Source organism: Seriola lalandi, unplaced genomic scaffold (genome assembly GCF_002814215.2).
Source record: "Seriola lalandi dorsalis isolate HSWRI2012SDOR001 ecotype SW California unplaced genomic scaffold, Sedor1 jcf7180002054972, whole genome shotgun sequence".
NCBI lineage: Eukaryota > Metazoa > Chordata > Actinopteri > Carangiformes > Carangidae > Seriola > Seriola lalandi.
In genome coordinates this window covers 5,237,879-5,256,080 of record NW_019525660.1, presented here as the reverse complement: position 1 = coordinate 5,256,080, position 18,202 = coordinate 5,237,879, and the positions used below count along the sequence as shown (strand labels likewise).

The 18,202-nt window shown below is 41.5% G+C and overlaps 2 protein-coding genes across 6 annotated transcripts; one reads left to right on the top strand and one right to left on the bottom strand.

Moving 5' to 3' along the window:
- Positions 1-391: 391 nt before the first annotated feature.
- Positions 392-12,284, bottom strand: zfhx2 (zinc finger homeobox 2). The gene is made up of 5 exons (XM_023398032.2): positions 12,163-12,284; positions 10,134-10,292; positions 8,733-8,793; positions 4,098-8,314; positions 392-3,457 (listed from the first exon to the last, which is right to left on the bottom strand). The coding sequence occupies exons 1-5, from the start codon at positions 12,166-12,168 to the stop codon at positions 3,020-3,022; spliced, it is 4,881 nt and encodes a 1,626-aa protein (XP_023253800.1). The 5' UTR covers positions 12,169-12,284; the 3' UTR covers positions 392-3,019.
- Positions 12,285-12,787: 503 nt separating this feature from the next.
- On the top strand, positions 12,788-15,659 carry thtpa (thiamine triphosphatase). Of its 5 annotated transcripts, none has more exons than XM_023398047.2 (4): positions 12,788-12,913; positions 13,857-13,926; positions 14,150-14,647; positions 14,783-15,659. In XM_023398047.2, exons 2-4 carry the CDS (start codon positions 13,857-13,859, stop codon positions 14,881-14,883), a joined length of 669 nt encoding a protein of 222 aa, XP_023253815.1. In that variant the 5' UTR covers positions 12,788-12,913; the 3' UTR covers positions 14,884-15,659. The 5 variants fall into 5 exon arrangements, with proteins under 5 accessions (XP_023253815.1, XP_023253812.2, XP_087027826.1 ...); XM_023398044.2 differs by having other exon boundaries at positions 14,147-14,647; XM_087171700.1 differs by lacking the exon at positions 12,788-12,913 and adding an exon at positions 12,929-13,206.
- The last annotated feature ends 2,543 nt before the right edge of the window (positions 15,660-18,202 follow it).

The window sequence follows — 18,202 nt, the reverse complement described above, 5'->3', positions numbered from 1 at the left end:
CGTTTTCTCTAAACGGTGTGAAACGGGTTGTGGGGTAAGGTTTCTCTCGTTTGGTGGGTGTATCAGAGGTGTTGCCCAATCAGCAGACTTGTGTAGAAAACCCGCCGTATTAAAAAGGCAGTGCACATGCTTAAAATAATGTACCACTGTTCAACGTACGACTGTTTCCGTACAAATAAAAGTTTGCCATGTTTTGTAACGACTGAACGTCCAATGTTTACATTAATTTAGACCATTTCAACACCCCTGAGCATATACTGCTTACATGATGAATAACATGATCAATTTAAACCAGTACAACACACCTGAACAGTGTATGCACTGTTTACATGATGAATTTAGACCTGTGTCAAACAAAAAAGAACTAATAAATGCCCCCACCGCACAGATGTGCTTTGTTGTTCAACTGATTTTATTTCTTTTTCTGTATATCAAAGAAAGCATAATGGAGACCAAACACAAAAAGGCAGGTACAAGTGAGGAGGAAAAATAAGCTTAATCAAAAATCTAACAAGTCATAACAACACTGCCACTATTATTGTTCAATATTCAAAGGAATACCATACTCATTCTGAGCAGAGGTGGCATTTAAAACCATTATTGATCAATAATAATCAAAACAGTGATGAGTAGTAATGATAAATTGTATAAGTAGTAGTACAGTTATAACAATAGTGATAATCAAAGTGACAAAACATAAACAAGAATAAAAAGCAGATCTCCATAAAAACCTATCTATTTTGGACAGTGCAACACCGTGTCTGTGTGTGTGTGTGTGAGTGTGAGTGATAGAGATAGAGAGAGAGAGATCCCAGTCTTGAGGTCCAAGCACTGCAGTCCTTGCTTTACACACAAGATACAGTTTCCAACAGGAGTACAGATTACTAAGGACATTGTTCCCCTCCTTGTTTTAAAAACCACACCAAGTGACTCTTAATGTTGTGTTAATGGCTGTGTTCATCTGAAACGTCTGTAGCTTGTGCAAAAATCGTGGACTAGTGCAAGTGTCAAGCTGTGGGATGTAGCAGTTTGCATTACAAACACCTCTCCTGCTCTCTGTCGACCTCAAGATTGCTTTTTGGTTTTTGAATGACAGAAAGCAAAGGGAGGATTACTTTGGAATATCAGTTATTTTTTATATATTTCTTTACAAAAGTTCAGGTTTTAGTTTTGCATTTTGTTAAAACTATCAATAGTAACATTAATATACAACTTAAATTGAAGGAAAACATCTTTAGTATGTTATGTGTCCTTCAACACAGCACCATCTTATTAGCTCTCAGTCAACACATTTAATGTTTCCCAATTTGCTTCCTTTATTGAAGTATCCATTAGTCTCTAAAGGATACTGGTAATACCCAACTTTCTCCCTTGTCAGGGTTTCCAGACATCAGATCTCATTTCACAGCACATACTTTACCAGAATTAGTAACTGAACCAAGTGTTCGGCAGAAAAGTATGGGAAAGCCCATTTCATGCCCCCTTCTCTTTATATTTATAGAGAGATTTAGTTTTGACCTAAATAAAAATCTGTTACACCAAGTTTTAATTGCTTCTACTGTCATTTGTATAAATACTGAAGTGAATAAAATAAGACCTTAACTTTCCTGTCTTATGCACAGTATTCATGGCAAACAAAAACTGTAAAATGTATGCAATCAGTCTCAGCCTCCGTGTCAGATGTGGATGAAATTCACTAACATTTTATGAGGATCACCTGGGTTTGACTTGCTATACCTGGTGGTGTTTCCTCTTAAGGCTGTCATATTTCTAACACATCTACGGTAGGTGAAAACATTTATCTTCCAACAGGTTTGAAGAGCTGTATTCTAACATGTACACATTTGGGTGGATCAAAGAAATTTGTTGTAAAAGCAAGATAGTTGGTATTTTAAGTCATTGGCCATGAGAGTGATGAGAACTTTGCAAGCAGGATTTATGTCCTGGAAAAAGAAAATGACATTCACAGATTTTCCCCCAGAAATACATTAAAAGCATTTTGGAACAGAGCTCTTCTCCATTTGTTCCCAGGTCTGCCTCATCCACAATATTATGCTCACACCTAAAGCGTGTTTCATTAGACTAGCAAAAAATCAATTTATTTCACGTGATTTATATTAAGGCATCCAACATGCATTGATGTATCTTTCAATAAAGACACTTGCATCAGAATGCTTAAAAACATTTCAAACAATGTAAAATGTGTCAAAGTGCGGTATGCCAGGATTCTACGTTCCTCAGCCTCTTTTTGCTCTATTTGGATTGTCGTGAAAACTGTGAACATGTAAATGGGGACAATTCAACAGTCCTATTCTCTCTGAAGTACCTCTTATATCCCAAATGAGTAGACACAACACCCTTCAGATGACACTTCCATTGCAAATTAAAAAGTGACAATCAATACCAGTTCTTCCTCTCCTGTTGGTTCAGTCCAGTCATGTTTTATCCAAGCAATCTTTGCTCTAGAAGGGAAAGGGGGCATAAGAAAAACAATTCCACAGGAGCAAACTGGGAGTTTTCACTGTGAGAATTTCATGTTATTATCCCAAAAAGTGTTCCCGGGCCCACGGTCAAATGGCCACTTTCAAAGAGGAAACACTTTTGCATCAGTCTTTAAGGTAGGACAGCTCAAGCATGGCAAGTTGAGTGCCTTTACAAATTATAGGAAGGTCACTGAAATAAGGTAATATATAACCACAGGGTTAGGACCAAAAGTGTTTGGATAAAGTGTGTGAGGATCAAGAGACTTGACATGTTCATCACATATCAGACAGCAGCTGATGTAGTGAGAAGCAGCGTGAAAATAGTCTGCTGTTATGTTGGATTCCAGGAGAACTCTATTAACGGATATCAAGTCAATGAAGGCTGAGCAAAGGATAGCAGGTGCAGGAGGAGCCAGCTTCAAAAACTAAACAATAATAGCTTTTGAGAATTAGTGCTCAAATTTGTTTATTAAAATCTGAGGAGCCCAAATGGGTCCAAGAATAGTCAGTGTGCAGACCAATCCTGATCTGAGTCTTTAACTGCTGCTGGTGGCTGTCGGTGGAGGCGACTCAATAACCATCTCCCCTCCAGAACCAGCCCCAGAACTGGTTACTGTAGTGGAATGAGAGACCTGCGAGCCCGGCACAACACTGCCAGGTCCACCATTTCCGGTGCCATTCTTGTTGACGAGCGTTGTCGGCTGGCCAAAGTTAGTGGTTCTCAAGGTTGCCAGATGACGTGGGGAAAAGACGTGGGCCCTCGCTGCAGCCCGGGATTCAAAGGAGACACTGCAGGCATCACAGCGGCCTGTCAGGGTCTCCTTTGGCACTGGCTGGCCAGCCACTGGGGAAGCAGGAGGTTCAGTAACTGTCAGCTGAACAGGTTTGGGCAGGATGGGACGATTGGCTTTGAGAGCGTTGTACTGCAAGTAGCTTCCTGAGCTCATGTCCACCTTTCCACCTGACAGAGGAGACTGAAAACGGGAAGGAGGGGTGGATAGACAGGACCAGAGAGGGAAAAAGTTTAATGCCAAATCTGTTAAGATCTGAATTTTGTTACAGGTTTTAGTGAATCAGAGAATATTCAAGTCCACTATATAATTAAGTATCTATTTTTGACAGTAATAAATTATGTTTTTATGGAAAAGTGACTATCTACATTTTGAGCGCTAAAATGAATTCTCTGATCATTCATTACATAACACAATTACATTAATATGAAATATTTTGGTTAAAATGCTAAATGTTGATGGACAGGATTTTCAGAATTCAAACACATTTGCTGTCAGAGGGAAAAAATAAGACTTAAAATAGGGCTAGGACACAAAGTTGAACTCATCAAAATGTGAATACAGATTTTTTTATTTAATATCATAAAATTTTGTATAAACACAAATTCATCACAATATGATTCCACTTTGACAAAGTCAAAAATGTTAAGTTATTGCCCAGTTATCACATAAAGGCATTAAGCAGCCTATAAAAAATAAAATAGTCTCAGTTACTTGGCTTGCTGTGTATTTTATTACTCTCTCTTGTGCACAGTAATCGGATTTTCTACAAAAGACTTAAAAATAAAATAACATTAAAATGAAAATACCAAAGTCCACATACCATTTTTTCTTGCTGCAGCCTCCAGCGCTTCTCCTTGGCTCTGGTGTTTTGGAACCAGATCTGCACTACCTTGAGCGGTAGGTTGAGCTCACTGCCAATTGCCTCACACTCCATGGCATTAGGATGGGCACAGGTCTCGTAACAGGACTGCAGAATCGACAACTGTAGGCAGGACAAGTGTGTACGTGGCCTACGACTGGATGAATGGGGCAGAAAGCTGCTTTCTGATGGGCTTGATTTAACCACAGCTGGGGTGGAGGGGCTAGCCACTTTGGCAGAGCTGGGAGTATTCGGGCTAACTGGTGCAATACTGGGGGTGGGAGGAGGGGGGATGGTACGAGGAGGCGTGTGTGTGGGAAGAGCCAGTTGTTCTCTTGATAGAGTGTTGATCTTAATGGGGACTTTGGGGGTCCAGTAGTTGAGCCCATTTTGTTTTTGTGGCACCACAGTTGTGGCAGGAGGCCTGTTGTTGATGGCAATTGTGGGCAGCTTGGGCACCATGCGGTTAGTGATCCCTGGTCCAGGACCCATCTCATTTTCATTGTCCCTCTCTTCATCAGTCTTTTCTTCGTCACTCTCTTCATCTAGTTTTCGTTTCTGGGCCGGTCGTGGGGCAATTGGGATTGGATCCTTAGGCGGAGCTAAAAGGACAGGGGTGTTGACTTTGGGTGCAACCTTGACCATAGTGACGTTGCTGGTGGTTTCAAGCTTGGTCTTTGGCACTGCAGAGACATTGCTGCTCACAGGGGAGGCTGCAGTAGAAGAAACAACCTCCTTAGGCTTGATAGGAACAGGGGTTGGTTTTTTCACCACTGCTGGTTTGCCCAGCTCCTTTATAGGCTCCCTCTCTGTCTTCATGAGGGTGCGCACAATAGGGGTAGTTGTAATACACCCAGTATTGTTTGGAGCAGGCTTGTTGGAGAATATGGGTTTGGAAAGAGGCCAGGTAAATTTGATGAGAGGTTTGCCAACTGCTGCCAGGGTGCCATCACTGATGAATCTGACCTCACCCTTTCGTTCTCTTGCCCTCATGTTCTGGAACCAAATCTGAACAACCTTCTTTGGAAGGTGGACCCACTCTGAAATCTGTTCAAACTCGTGTTTCCCAGGATTTGGGTCTTTGAAATAGCAGCCATACAGAATGTCAAGCTGTTCAGCTTGGATGATAGTCCTCGAACGTCGCATGTCCCTGTACCTTTTTCCTTTGGACTTCCTTTGCTGCTGTTCTTGCTCTCTCTCCTTTTCCTTCTCTCTGTCCTTTTCTCGTTCCCTTTCCAGTAATGTAGAATTCATTTTCTCTGCTGCCCTCATATAAATACTAGACTTTGTCATGTTATTGCAGTTGACAAGACTCATACTGCTGTTGGAGGAAGGCATTGCAACAGATTCAGGCTTAACTTGTACAACTACCAGACCTTTGGATGTGGGCCTCAGGCCGAGCCCATCCAGCAACTGCCCCTTCTGTGCTGCAATTTTATCAGCCAGACACAATGAGGAAGAAGCAGATTTTGAGCTGTTTTTCCCCATGCTGAGGTCTAAAGCAGACTCACAGTCGCCACCATTGGACAGGTAGTGAGAAGTCTGGTTGCGGGAGGAGAGAGACTGCGAGAGAAGAGAGTTGGAGAAGCGTGTGATGGTTGGTGGATTAGGAAAGACAGGTACTTTGTTCCCATCTCCAACCACTGAAGGAGTAAGAGAGAGGACATAGGGACTAAGGAACTGAGTAGAAAAGTGAGTAAGGGACAAAGGAAGTGAGTGCAGAGCACTGGTTGGAGTCTCAGGATGGTCCACTGAGTGCATCAATGAAGTTGGAGGATCCCCTTGGGCTTCCAATTCTAGATCCACATCTGGATCCTGCCTTTCCTTCTTTACCTCCACCTCATCACGCTCAAACTCCCCCTTTCGCTTTTTCCTTTTGGTCCTCTGACCCCCTCCACCCTCTTCATCTTCATACTCATCCTCTGCATCTGAGAGAAACACAGTTGTGGAGCGCAAGACCTTTCCTCCAACCGACCCCTTGTCACCATGGACCTCCCGATGTGCTTCACCTTTAGCAGGGCTCTCAGGACCCTCCCTCAAAGACCCATTCTGACTTTCCTCATCGGACACAATGACAGAGGTGTATACCTCATTTTCTGAGTCAGAGGTAAGGCAAGAATCTCCTTGACCCTCCCTTCCTAAATCTCTCTGTCGGCGTTTCCCTCTTCTACTAGACAAATCTATTGCCTGACTCCCTGAAGCTTCAGCATCATCCTCACCCTCTGCTATGATCAGTGACCTTTCCTCGTCATCATAGTCATTGTCCAAACTTTGGGCATGTCTTGTAAATCCTGCAAAGCCTTGTAGGTGGTCCAATTCTGTCGCCCTCTGCCTCTGTTTAGCATGCCGGGCTTGGCTCAGCCACCTACGTACCTCTTCCTCAGCAAGCCCAACCTCTCTGCCCAGCGCCTCACAGTCTTCATGGGGAGGACTTGCAGCATCAGCCTCACTACGTGACTCAAAGAACGCCCAGAGAACTTCTGACTGGAACTCTGACAACACTGGAAGGTCTGGATAAATGGATCCCATTGTTTTACAATGCGATCGAGTTTGGTTGTTAATTAAGGCATTTGTACTCGGGCTGGATTTTGGGGTGCCAAGAGAGTCGCAAGGGCTAGTGCCTGATTGTGATTTTTGCGGAGTAGAATCAGGACTAAGTGTAAGGTTTAAATTTACTGGACTGAGGGTGGAGTTGCTGGGCACAGATGCAGAAGGCGAGAGGTTGTTATTGCGAAGGCTCTTCTCTGTGCCTGCTGGGGAGAGATTCTGGCTAGCTGCTTTATCACCTTCCAGGTCCAACTGATTAGTCGAGCTGTCTCCATCTGTTGTGCTATCTCTATGTGCCTTTGCATTGTCTTCATTATTTTCAGACTTTACTTTGCTTTCTATATCAGGACACTGCGCAAATTCTTTACTGTCCTCTTGCTTGAATTTCTCTGTTGTCCCGTTATCCCTGTCCTTTATCTGAGCTAAAACCTTCTCAACAGTCTCCTCACTGTCCTTCCTCTCTTGCTCTCTCTCACACACTCTCTCACACATAGTCTGTTTTTGTTCTTCCAGGCTGGACTGCATGTTTGTTGAAACTCCTGGAGAGGGCCACTGGCTCTGTAAGCTGTTAAGTCTTTGGGTTAAGAGGGCTTGCTGGGCTGTGCTGAGACCTACGAATGGTACACACTGGGTAAGGAGCTGGCCTTGCTGGTTCTCTTGGTGCTGCTGGGTTTGGGCTTGCAGCCCATTCAAAATTAAGGGCATGACCATTTGAGGCTGAGGCACGAGCTGATGCGCATTTGCACCAGTAGCAGCACCAGCCGCAAACAGAGAGGGGAGGAGGGAGTGTGAGAAGGTGTTAGGACTCGATGTGAGGAGGGTGAGGAAGGCTGAAACTGCCTGAGCTGAGGCCACAGGGGAGGTGAGGAGGGAGGGAGCCACTTGTGAAGTTTGAATCTGCTCTTCATCTTTTGTAGTCGTTACCATCACGGTCCCAGGAACAGCACAGTTGGTGGTGGTCACTAACTGACTGGATCCACTTCCAGGTGTGTTCACTACAGAATTTGGAGCAGTGACAGTGCTACCTCCCAAACCAGCAGAGGCCACTGCATTGTTTGCAGCATGTGCAACAATTCCAGCATTTCTGCTGCGTGTCTGGTGCAAGACAGATTTCATATGGCTCTCGAGGGTGATGGCATGATTGTAAGAGACTCGACATATAGCACATTGGTAAGGTTTGTTTGATATATATGGCCGAGACAGGACAGGAACTGAGGGAATGATGGGATCACTTTCCCCACCCTGTTTTGCAGAACCTGTTGTCATCCTCTGAATGTGGGATGCAGAGTTGTAATGAACACTCAAGGCAGTTCTGCTTGGAAAAGTTTCCAGGCAGGCATTGCATTTGAATGAGCGGGTGTTATTTTCAGCTGGCACACCATTTTTAGTAACTGACTTTTCACTGGCTGCTGGGATTTCTGTGTTTTCAGTTGCATTTTGCTGTTTGGCTCCTGTGAGTTGATTTCCCTCCTCTTCTGGCTCGGACTCAGCTTCAACTCCCTCCTGTTCCATTATTCTCTCTTCCTCCATCTCTTTGTTTCCAAGCGCCTTGGTAGCGTCTGAACTCTTGCTTGATTGGAAGGGCTCTGAACTGATGTCTTCAGTGTGCTTCAGTTGTGAAGATTCAGCATCTGATAACAGGAATATATAGGTTTAACTATTATATTCTAAAAAACGGGCTGGCTGAAAACAGAACTACATACTCGCATACTGAATGCCTATATCAACCCTTTTCACCCACCTAGCCACCCAACCCACATCAGGGGCAATTTTCCACTGTGAATGCATGTTTTTGATTCCCAAAAACATAACCATTGAGTTCATTTTTCCCTTTCTAGAGCTTCAAAATATAACTAACACCACTTTAATGCAACAGAAAGATCCATATGATAATAATCTATTAATGGGGTAAATCAGGTCAGTGATTTGACACCTAATCAGTTTTGTTACAGTAACTAAGAAAAGCCAGTATGTGTATTACGACTGTGTTCAATGTTTTGATTTATTTCTCATGATTTAAATAACATTTAAGTTTTTTTTCACCCTCACCTGAAGACTTTTGAGCACCTCTGTCCTCTCTTCCTCCACTGGCACCCTGTTTTAGAACAGCCTGTTCAAATAAAGTGACAGTTGGCAAAATTTCCACAGCAAATTTCATTCAGCTGTATGCAATGTAACTTTTGAGCAGCACAAAATTTGGGTGTGACTCATTGATGTGTGGTTATATTACACACAGCAAGCCTAGCTTAACCTTAATTTGCAAATTTCCCTTAAGGCATATATTAAACGGTCTTTGATCAATTCATCCGTCAACAAATTTCCCTCTATTTCTAAACAATGAAATACTTAACTATCATGGGCCCATTACAAATCATAGGTTCACTGAGATGCTTATTTTTTTTTGTCAAGTTTGATGTCTACTCAGCAAAAACATTTATACTGACATACTTGCTAACTGGCTAATGCAAACAATTAAATATTCAAACTATTACGGTAAAGAACATAGTGCTGACTGCCAAAAGTGAATATGCACAAACAAGTCATGAAAACAGAAAACACCACTGTCAATACTCACAGCTCAAACTGCTAATTAATAATGTAATAACAGATTATGTAGAAATAACAGTATATTTTCCCTGACGTATGTAAACAATTGTATCCAAATAATAATGCTACTGCTTGGATTAGATAGCAATCTTTGGATTTTTTTTTTTTTTTTTAGATGTTAGATGAATTCAACACCAAACTATGAATTTCAATGAGAACTTGATAATAATAAACAATTTTGTTTAATAAACTTTCCAATGCATACATGTAGCCTGTCTGACTTGTGTCTCTTCTGTTTTGATGATTGTCTGTATGGGTGACTAGCCCAGGGGATTAATAAAGTTATCCATCTATCTCATAAATGCATAATAAATACTGTGTAATTAGTGTGGACAAAGAAACAGAAACATTATAATACAGCAGCCCAGCATTCAATACTTGTTTGGTGAAGCTCAAGTTTTTATGACTTATTTTAAATGTTGGTGACCATTGTTCCTCTTTGCAGTTTTTCTGTTTTTGGCATAACACCATGTTTGATAACTCTCCCCATGCCACTTATAATAATTTCTGCACCGATTCTTACAGATACCCAAGCAGTTCAGGCATCAGTTCTTAAGCTGTTTTCACTTTGACTGCCTCAAAAATAACCATCAATTTGAATCAACATCTTAGTGTGTCAGAAAAATAAACTTAATGAACTACAGCAATTTCTTTCTTGCTACATCATTGCAAGGTGTTTGATATGTTGTCCAGCCCCAGTACATCAGCCAGCAACAAGTGGGCTAATCAGGCATTATACACATAGCTGATGTATGAACCACATTTTAACCTTCAGTGTCTATAAAGTGTGGGAAAAAAACCCATGTGAACTATATTTTGGCCATACTGCCCAGCCGCACTTACAATGTCCAGCAGTCTGTTGACACAAGATGGAAGGACGCTGTGTTGCTCTGTGAGATGCAGAGACAGGGAGGATCTGTCTGTTTGTCCTTTCTGGCAGAGGGGGCAAAGCCACTCTGCCACCCCATCGCTTTCAGTGCTCACTGTCTCTCCAGACTCCTCCTGACAAATAGAAGAGCCTGTTAGAGAATCCTACTCTTTCTGGAGCTGCTACTATTTATCATAAACACTGTACGAAGGGTTTCACAGACAAAAAAAAATAAAGGATGATGGGATGTGAGAAGGTTATTTCATATAACCAAGATCAAGACAAAAACATACTGTTACCGTTTCACACCTTCGCTAGGTGACCGGCAGTAATCTTGCCCTGCTGTGTCTAACAATCTGAAACCATACCCTTCAATTAGCATGTAAAATTGATCCTAGATCTTTTAAGTTTCATTCCTGACTATTTTTTAAATGTTAACCATGCTTTGTAAGGTGGTTCCCAACATTTTGTCTGCAATGAGCAGATGCACACAGAGATGACATCTCTGCAATGTAGGAGTATCCAAATAATGCTTTCTGCAGATTTGAAATTGCACTGTAGTAACCTGAGTTCTAAATAGAAGATCTATTGTCTCAGACCTCTTTGAATTCAATCGAACAAACAGATCTGGTATCACATGTGCATATAAAATGTATTAAATGCAGAACAGACCAGAGCAGAAGTAGCAAATCATAACATGCCTGGTCATTTACAATCACAAAAGTGCCCCTCCACCACACACGCAGTTTTGACCAATACAAGAACATGTGGCCAATAAACTATGTAAACTATGATCTGAGATCATACTGTGCTGCACTAGCAGTTTTAAATAAGTGAGAAGACCACGCAGTTCTCGTGTATTTTTCTGCAAAAATCCATAATGCAGCCGGACGTCAGTTCAACACGACCAGAGCTACAGTCCTCACTTCCTCCTCATGCCAATTAGCAGGCTAGCAGGGTTATATGACCACATGATGGTTCGACAAGGCTGCATCTGTACACTATATCATCTTTAAAAGCCCCTCATCCCGATTCTCATAATTAAAAGCCAAGACAGAACTAGACTGACGTCTCTTTACCCATAGTTGGCTAATTAATGAGAAGTCTAATTAGCTATGCCGACCAGAGATGAATCAATTAGCTAGCAGGCTAAACTGAGCAGCGGCTGAAACGTCGCATTACAGCGGTGAGGAAGAGCTGGTAGTTTAGTTGAAATAATGCTTCAGTGAAAGCCACTCACGTCAGCCCGACATGCGCCACTTTACACTGGCTGCTGTTTCCCTTTTAAATTCATAAACCAAAGGGTTGATCAGTCGTGTGACTTTGCTAGCTAGCCTGTTAGCAGACAGATAATTAACTGCCCCCCCTCCCCCACAAACTCTGCCCGGTCCAGGTGGGAACTGCAGCTCTAACACTGCGACTGGTCCACCGGGATAAAAACATTCATCGGCTTCAGGTCACAAACCTCGGCCTCGAGTTAGCTCCGTGCCCCGCTGTTTGTGGGTATGTAGCGCCGCTCCGCCTCCGCCGCTCAGCGCAGACCGAGGCCTACACCGACTACAGCCGTTTAATTAACGAACGTGGCTCTGTTCACAGATGTGTTCGAAAACAGTCGCCCCCTGCCCCCCGCCTAGAAGACCCATTTAGACGCGTCCTACAGCTGAAATCCACACCTTTCAGACTTCGGTGCAACACATGTCCATATAAACTAAGATTTAACCGCTTCAGCTGTAACATGCTCTGAAATGCTCCGGACCGGAGGACGGGCGCCGCGGTCGGCCCGACGGTGGGGGTGGTGTCGGGAGAGCAGGCAAAAGAGACGAGAGGCAGAAAAAGTTTGGGTTTAATGTTGGATTTCTACGAGGGATCGGATTAGTAGGAGACTCGATTCGTCGTCTCTCGGTCCTCCACCAGTCGCAGGCCACTCTCCTGCCCAAAGCAGTACAATTAACCGATCACAACGACGTTTAATTAAGTTGAAAGCAATTAGCTAATGCGTTTTACCTGCATGGTCTCCGCTCCAGCACGCACACACGCACACGCTTCCTCTGTAGCTCCTCAGAAGTGAAAAGTTTTCTTTCCTGCCCTCCCTCTCCTCCCTCTCCTCCCTCTCTCTCCTGCTCTCCCCCTCCCTCTCCCCGCTTCCCTGTAGTAAACAGACCACAGCTCCCCCCGAGGCTGGCTGCTGACATTCAGACGGACACGGAGAGAAAGCCTTATATAACCCACATATCACTGTTATATTCTTATTATATCAGCACTGATCACTTTCTGATTAGGGCACACTGATGACATGGTGCCTCACGGATACACTTCTATTAAAGTATGTGAATTACAGGGAGCACCCACCCTCCCCTCTCTAACATTAAACCTTCCTCATTCTCAGATTAAAGGTGAATGAAAATAAAAACGAGTCCTCATTCTGCCACTTGGACTGTGACACAGTGACGAGTTAACCACTGCTGGATGATTCAGATGTGGGTGCAAAAGCTGGGCCCCGAATGGTTCCCATCATACGGTCGGCGAGACGTCTGTGGGGTGAACACTGAGGAAGAAGGGTGGATTAAAAACTGCAACCATCTACATGCCCCTGCGTTACTAGGGCAGGAATTGATGCTCTCCAACACCCTCTTAGCTGTCTGTAACTGCGCCTGTGCAGAATAAACTTTGCTTACGTGTAGGCGCAACTTCGATCGATCTATTGCTGAGTTTTTTGATGCCGAATTACGTGGATTTAAGGACCTGATCTGTCAAGGTGTGTGAGGCTGCAGTTTGATGTGTCAATGGGGTTTTTAAACACTCTGTGGTTCAATTTGTGGGTTTTAATTTGTAGTTCATGCATGACCACAGCAGCTTGCGCTGAATGTGTCGAGCCTGATTGTCAAGACATATTATTCTATACGGATATGTAACTTTCAGTTTACATTTATAGCGCATTTACCAAATGTTTAAATGCTTGGAAGTAAAACAATACGAAATAACTATGAATAACTATGAACAGAATAACTATGAAATTTCCCAAAAGCAAGACCAACCACAAGCTTAAATGTAAGTACGTTGAGAAAATCTAGGTTAAATACAAGAACTCCGATCTTTAATTGAGTAAAAGTAGTAGGATGTAAAAAACTCTCTATTTGATGTAATATTCATCTTTTCACAACTTTACTTAAGTGAAGCAACAGAAACAGAGGGGGATTCATTATTTTGTATATGTTATGTTATTGTGTAATTGGATTATCAGTGCATTACTGTGTATTCACCATTTTAACCTTTGTTGCAGGTTGAACCAGAGGCAATTTTGTTTGTTTTTTTTACTTAACGGGTAGTTTTATGTATATTTATACACTGAATTTTATATCTGGAATTTTGTATGTAATAAATAAATCTGTACAGTAACTAGTAACCAAAGCTGTAGCTGGGTAAAACAACAATTGACTTTGGGCTAGACGTACTATTTTTTTTTTTTTTTTTAAAGTGAGAAGTGAGAAACAATTCAATAAACCATAATTTATGCCATGAACATAGCATGCCCAATGCCTATTCCCTAGTGAAAAAAAAGAAAATGCATATAGGACTTACCCGTGCGTGTTAAGTAACTAACTGTAAAGACAAATGGATCTTAAAGCCGGTTAAAGTGGATTTAGTTGCACTCCTGATCTTACAATATTGTTGGTGTTGATGAAACTATGTCATTTCAGATGAGTGTGGAAGTGGAGAGAAAGTTTTTATGCAATGCTGACACTCTGAAAACACTGGAGGAGATTGGGGGTATGTCTTAAGTTTGACTACCACACATTTACACATTTACACATGGGTAAATTTAGAGTTGGGGCAGGTTTCTGATGCTGTAACTTATAAATGTTCACTGATAACATTGTTTTGTAAGTGCAGTGATACAGGCCATCTGTCTCTTGTTAATAAGGTTAATTATTTGTTTCAGCCCCATTAGTATTTATTCATTCATACATCTCTTACTTCTTTTCCTCAGCAGTATGTGTTGGTCAGCAGCAAATTCATGACCAGTATTTTGACACTCCCCAGTTTAACCTCACTTTGAGAAACATGTGGCTGCGTAAACGTAAAGGATGCTGGGAACTCAAGTGTCCACCAGCAGCAGTCAGTGGGACTGAAGAAAAGGGTGGAGAACAAAGTGGAGCGGCAGCAATGTGCACTTGCTACAAGGAGATAACCAGCCTGCCTGAAATTCAGCTGAGAGTGACAGAGGTCATCAGAAACGTTTGTGAGAGCAGAGACACAGAAACAGGCTTCTCACAACAGGATGAGTCTTGGCTGAGCAAAATGAATCTGGTGTGCTTTGCGGAGTTTACAACGGTGCGGCAGTCATTCAATTTAGAGGAGGAGGGGGTGAAGATAGATCTGGACCAAGCTGACTTTGGTTACCATGTGGGAGAGGTAGAGATGGTCATACCAGAAGGAGGAGATGTGCAGGCTGCTCTGGAGAGGATTGACAGAACAGCAGGAAAGCTAGGTGAACTCAAAGTTGTCATGCTGCTCAACTGTTTAATACATTCAATATCATTCATCGTGTTCACTAGGAAGGTTATTAATTTACCCCTCTGTCACCTACTTTCATGAAAGCCATACATTTTTTTTTTCTTTACAGGTCTGACTGGAGATCAACGAGTTGAAGGAAAAATGAGTGTTTACCTTAAAAAAAATCATCCTGACCACTACACAAAACTACTAAGTGTGCATGTTTTGTAAGAGATCAGTGACAGTTTTTAACATGTGCACAGTCATATCCATAAACTGAGGTATTATTCATAAGAAAACCTGATGACAAATGTGCTTGAAACTGTAAACATACTCAAGGTGGACATTCATTTCTCAGTACATTTCCTGTATTTTAATCTTTAGAAAGCAGCAACAGACCCTTGATTTGTTGATATGCTGTTTGTTCTATGGCTGTTGAAGTGAAGTTTTTTGTCCTGTGTACCCCAAGAACAGCCATGTTTTTATCTGCTTATTACATGGAGCTTGTGAGAGTATCTGTATATACTGGAAATAAATGGGGTGACATACTCTCCATTCACCATTAATATTGATTGTTATGTATTCTGTTGTGTTAAAAAGACAGATGATTAGATGATGATGGTGATGAATATATTAGACACTACCATGATAAAGAGCTGGTGACTGTTTTATCTGCAGCACCATATGAAGGTGTTTTCCTGTCAGAAGTTACTGCTTCATATGCTGAAATCAGCAGCTGGGGGTTTCTTGTCATCTTTGAGCATACGATTCAAACTTGCTGCTAGTTTCCAGATTTAAAGCTCTTTACATCCATCTTGATGTTTCAATAATTTGAACTATGAAATGGGTTTAGATGTGATAATATGTCCTCTTCATGTACATGTATGAAAAATAAAATAACATGTTAACAATCAATCAAAATGTTGCTTTTGGTACAAACTTGAATTAAATTACATTTGCATTTGTAAATATAATTAAATCAACACACAGTTACACTGTTCTACAAATGTTGAATATCTTTATTTTGTCTAAATGATACAAAAAACTACTCGACTTCCAAAGTTTTGTAACTTTGGAAGTTTCACCTGTAACCTGTTGATATTTTATCCATGTGTTTTATGTGTATGTTTTGCATTTTGTAGCAACATGTTCATCAGAGAGTACCTCATCCTTCCAGCTGTGGTGGATATGATATAATGTCTGGGAAGATTGTCAGTCATCCAGGTCATGGTTACCCAAGAAAAGTTGAATATATGTTGCACAAATGATATAATATGACAGAGCAAGTGTCCCATGTCACCCATGTTATCTTAACCAAGCATACAATAACAAAAGTAGCCTGATAGAAAAAGTTTTATTATTATAATGAGGAAAGGGTAAACAAGTGTGGCCACAGTATATTGCAGAAAAGAGCAGAGGTTTTGAATGTATTGATCAAGGTTTCTTTTTGTTTTATGCTCCTGACAACCAACATACATAATGTTGTGCTTAGTAGATACTGCAGGATTTATTCTTCAGCTCTTTCACAACCAAACCTCTGTCCAACAGTTTCATTAACAGTCTCACAGTTCTCACAGTAACTCACCGTAAAACTTCAAAATAACGAAAATGAAATAAAGTTCTATCATGAGACTTAATTATTTATAATTATAAAGAGAGCAGAAATTCTATGATCGTTAGACACAATAGATAGCAGTACAAATTGTGCCATAATCAGTAATACAAAATGTTAAATGTCACTTTGGTGAACCAAAAGTGTCTCTGATGAAGAGAGAAGTTTCTCTTAGCAACACCAAAATCTGTGTGGTGTCTACTGATTAACAAGAGCAAATTTTCATTGCGTCTTTTCTGCTGTAAAAGAAAGGCTTCGCTGGTTCATTCAAATGCTCTCACATATCAATTCCTGCAGCAGTGTTGTAGCAACATCACTTATTCCTCCAGGAGAGAGAGACCTGTAATAAAGATGAGCTACCATGGCCATGCTCTGATCGTTTTATTTCAGGCTGCAACTAGTAAGGTGGAGATAATGGAGGAGGTTCCTCAGAGGCTGAAATTAACCCTCCGATGGATTGGTCTTCTGGTCTGGACTCTCCTGTTCCAACACCAACACCTGCTGTGGACACCTTAGTCTGGACACCTATGGTCCACACACACAATAACAGATTACGGTATAATACGACACAGGATAATGTATGGGGAAGTGTTTTAACACAGAGAAATCATCAGTCATGAGAGAGACACACCCAGACTTTTCCTGTATATCAGTCTTTGTTCTGACAACTGGGTCCTCACAGTCCTCATCCTGTGAAGACCACACTGGAATCTGACTTTATGTACAACCACATAGTTACACTTACAGGCCACATCTGCTCCTCTTAGACATGATGCAGCTGCAACCTTATTAAAGACAAAAACATCAATTTTGTTGGCAATTAACAATCACAGAAGTCTGGAGCTCCCTTATACCACACTTTCATAGGATGAATGAATGACACAGCATGACGCAGCATGTCTGATATAGCCCTCATATCAATCATTTACTTAAAAACTGATGACAAATTAGGCTATAGTGTTCACAGAATTGACAGAAGTAAGCACAACTAAATCTGTCCTGAGAAAAATATTATAGTGACAAGGACAGGTGACACAAATAGTGTCTGCAGGGTTTAGAGTAAGTAAATAAACAAATACAGTCTTGTTTATTCAAAGATCATACAAGGATACAAAGAACACTAAGAATACAAATAGTAACAAAACAACAACAAGGATGTATTTATCCTTGTTGTTAGAAAAGGGATATATTCATATTCAAATTAAAAACAGGTTTTTAAGGCACTGTGGATGACTTTACAGTGCATCCAGAAAGTATTCACACCCCTTCACTTTCCCCACATTTTGTTATGTTACAGCCTTATTCCAGAATGGATTAAATTCCTTTTTTTTCTCATCAATCTACACACAATATCCCATAATGACAAAGCAAAAAAGGTTTTTTAGAAATTCTTGCAAATTTATTAAAAATAAAAAACTGAAATATCGCATGTACATAAGTATTCACACCCTTTGCTATGACACTCAAAAGTGAGCTTAGGTGCATCCTGTTTCCACTAATCATCCTTGAGATGTCTCTACAGCTTGATTGGAGTCTACCTGTAGTAAATTCAATTGATTGGACATGATTTGGGAAGGCACACACCTGTCTATATAAGGTCCCATCTATATATAAGGTCCCACTGTTGACAGTGCATGTCAGAGCAGAAACCAAGCTGTGAAGTCAAAGGAATTGTCTGTAGACCTCCGAGACAGGATTGTATCGAGGAACAGATCTGGGGAAGGGTACAAAAAAATTTCTGTAGTATTGATGGTACAGTGGTCTCCATCATTCATAAATGGAAGAAGTTTGGAACCACCAGGACTTTCCTAGAGCTGGCCGCCCAGCCAAACTGAGCGATCGGGGGAGAAGGGCCTTGGTCAGGAAGGTGACCAAGAACCCAATGGTCACTCTGACAGAGCTCCAGCGTTCCTCTGTGGAGATGGGAGAACCTTCCAG

Coding starts and splice junctions, on each gene's coding strand:
- zfhx2 (XM_023398032.2), bottom strand. Junction 8,794..10,133: donor TCAACAGACTGCTGGACATT/GTAAGTGCGGCT, acceptor TTATTTGAACAG/GCTGTTCTAAAACAGGGTGC. Junction 3,458..4,097: donor GGCTGCAGCAAGAAAAAATG/GTATGTGGACTT, acceptor TCCCGTTTTCAG/TCTCCTCTGTCAGGTGGAAA.
- thtpa (XM_023398043.2), top strand. CDS start 13,845: ATGTCATTTCAGATGAGTGTGGAAGTGGAGAGAAAGTTTTTATGCAAT. Junction 13,927..14,146: donor AACACTGGAGGAGATTGGGG/GTATGTCTTAAG, acceptor TCTTTTCCTCAG/CAGTATGTGTTGGTCAGCAG. Junction 14,648..14,782: donor CAGAACAGCAGGAAAGCTAG/GTGAACTCAAAG, acceptor TTTTCTTTACAG/GTCTGACTGGAGATCAACGA.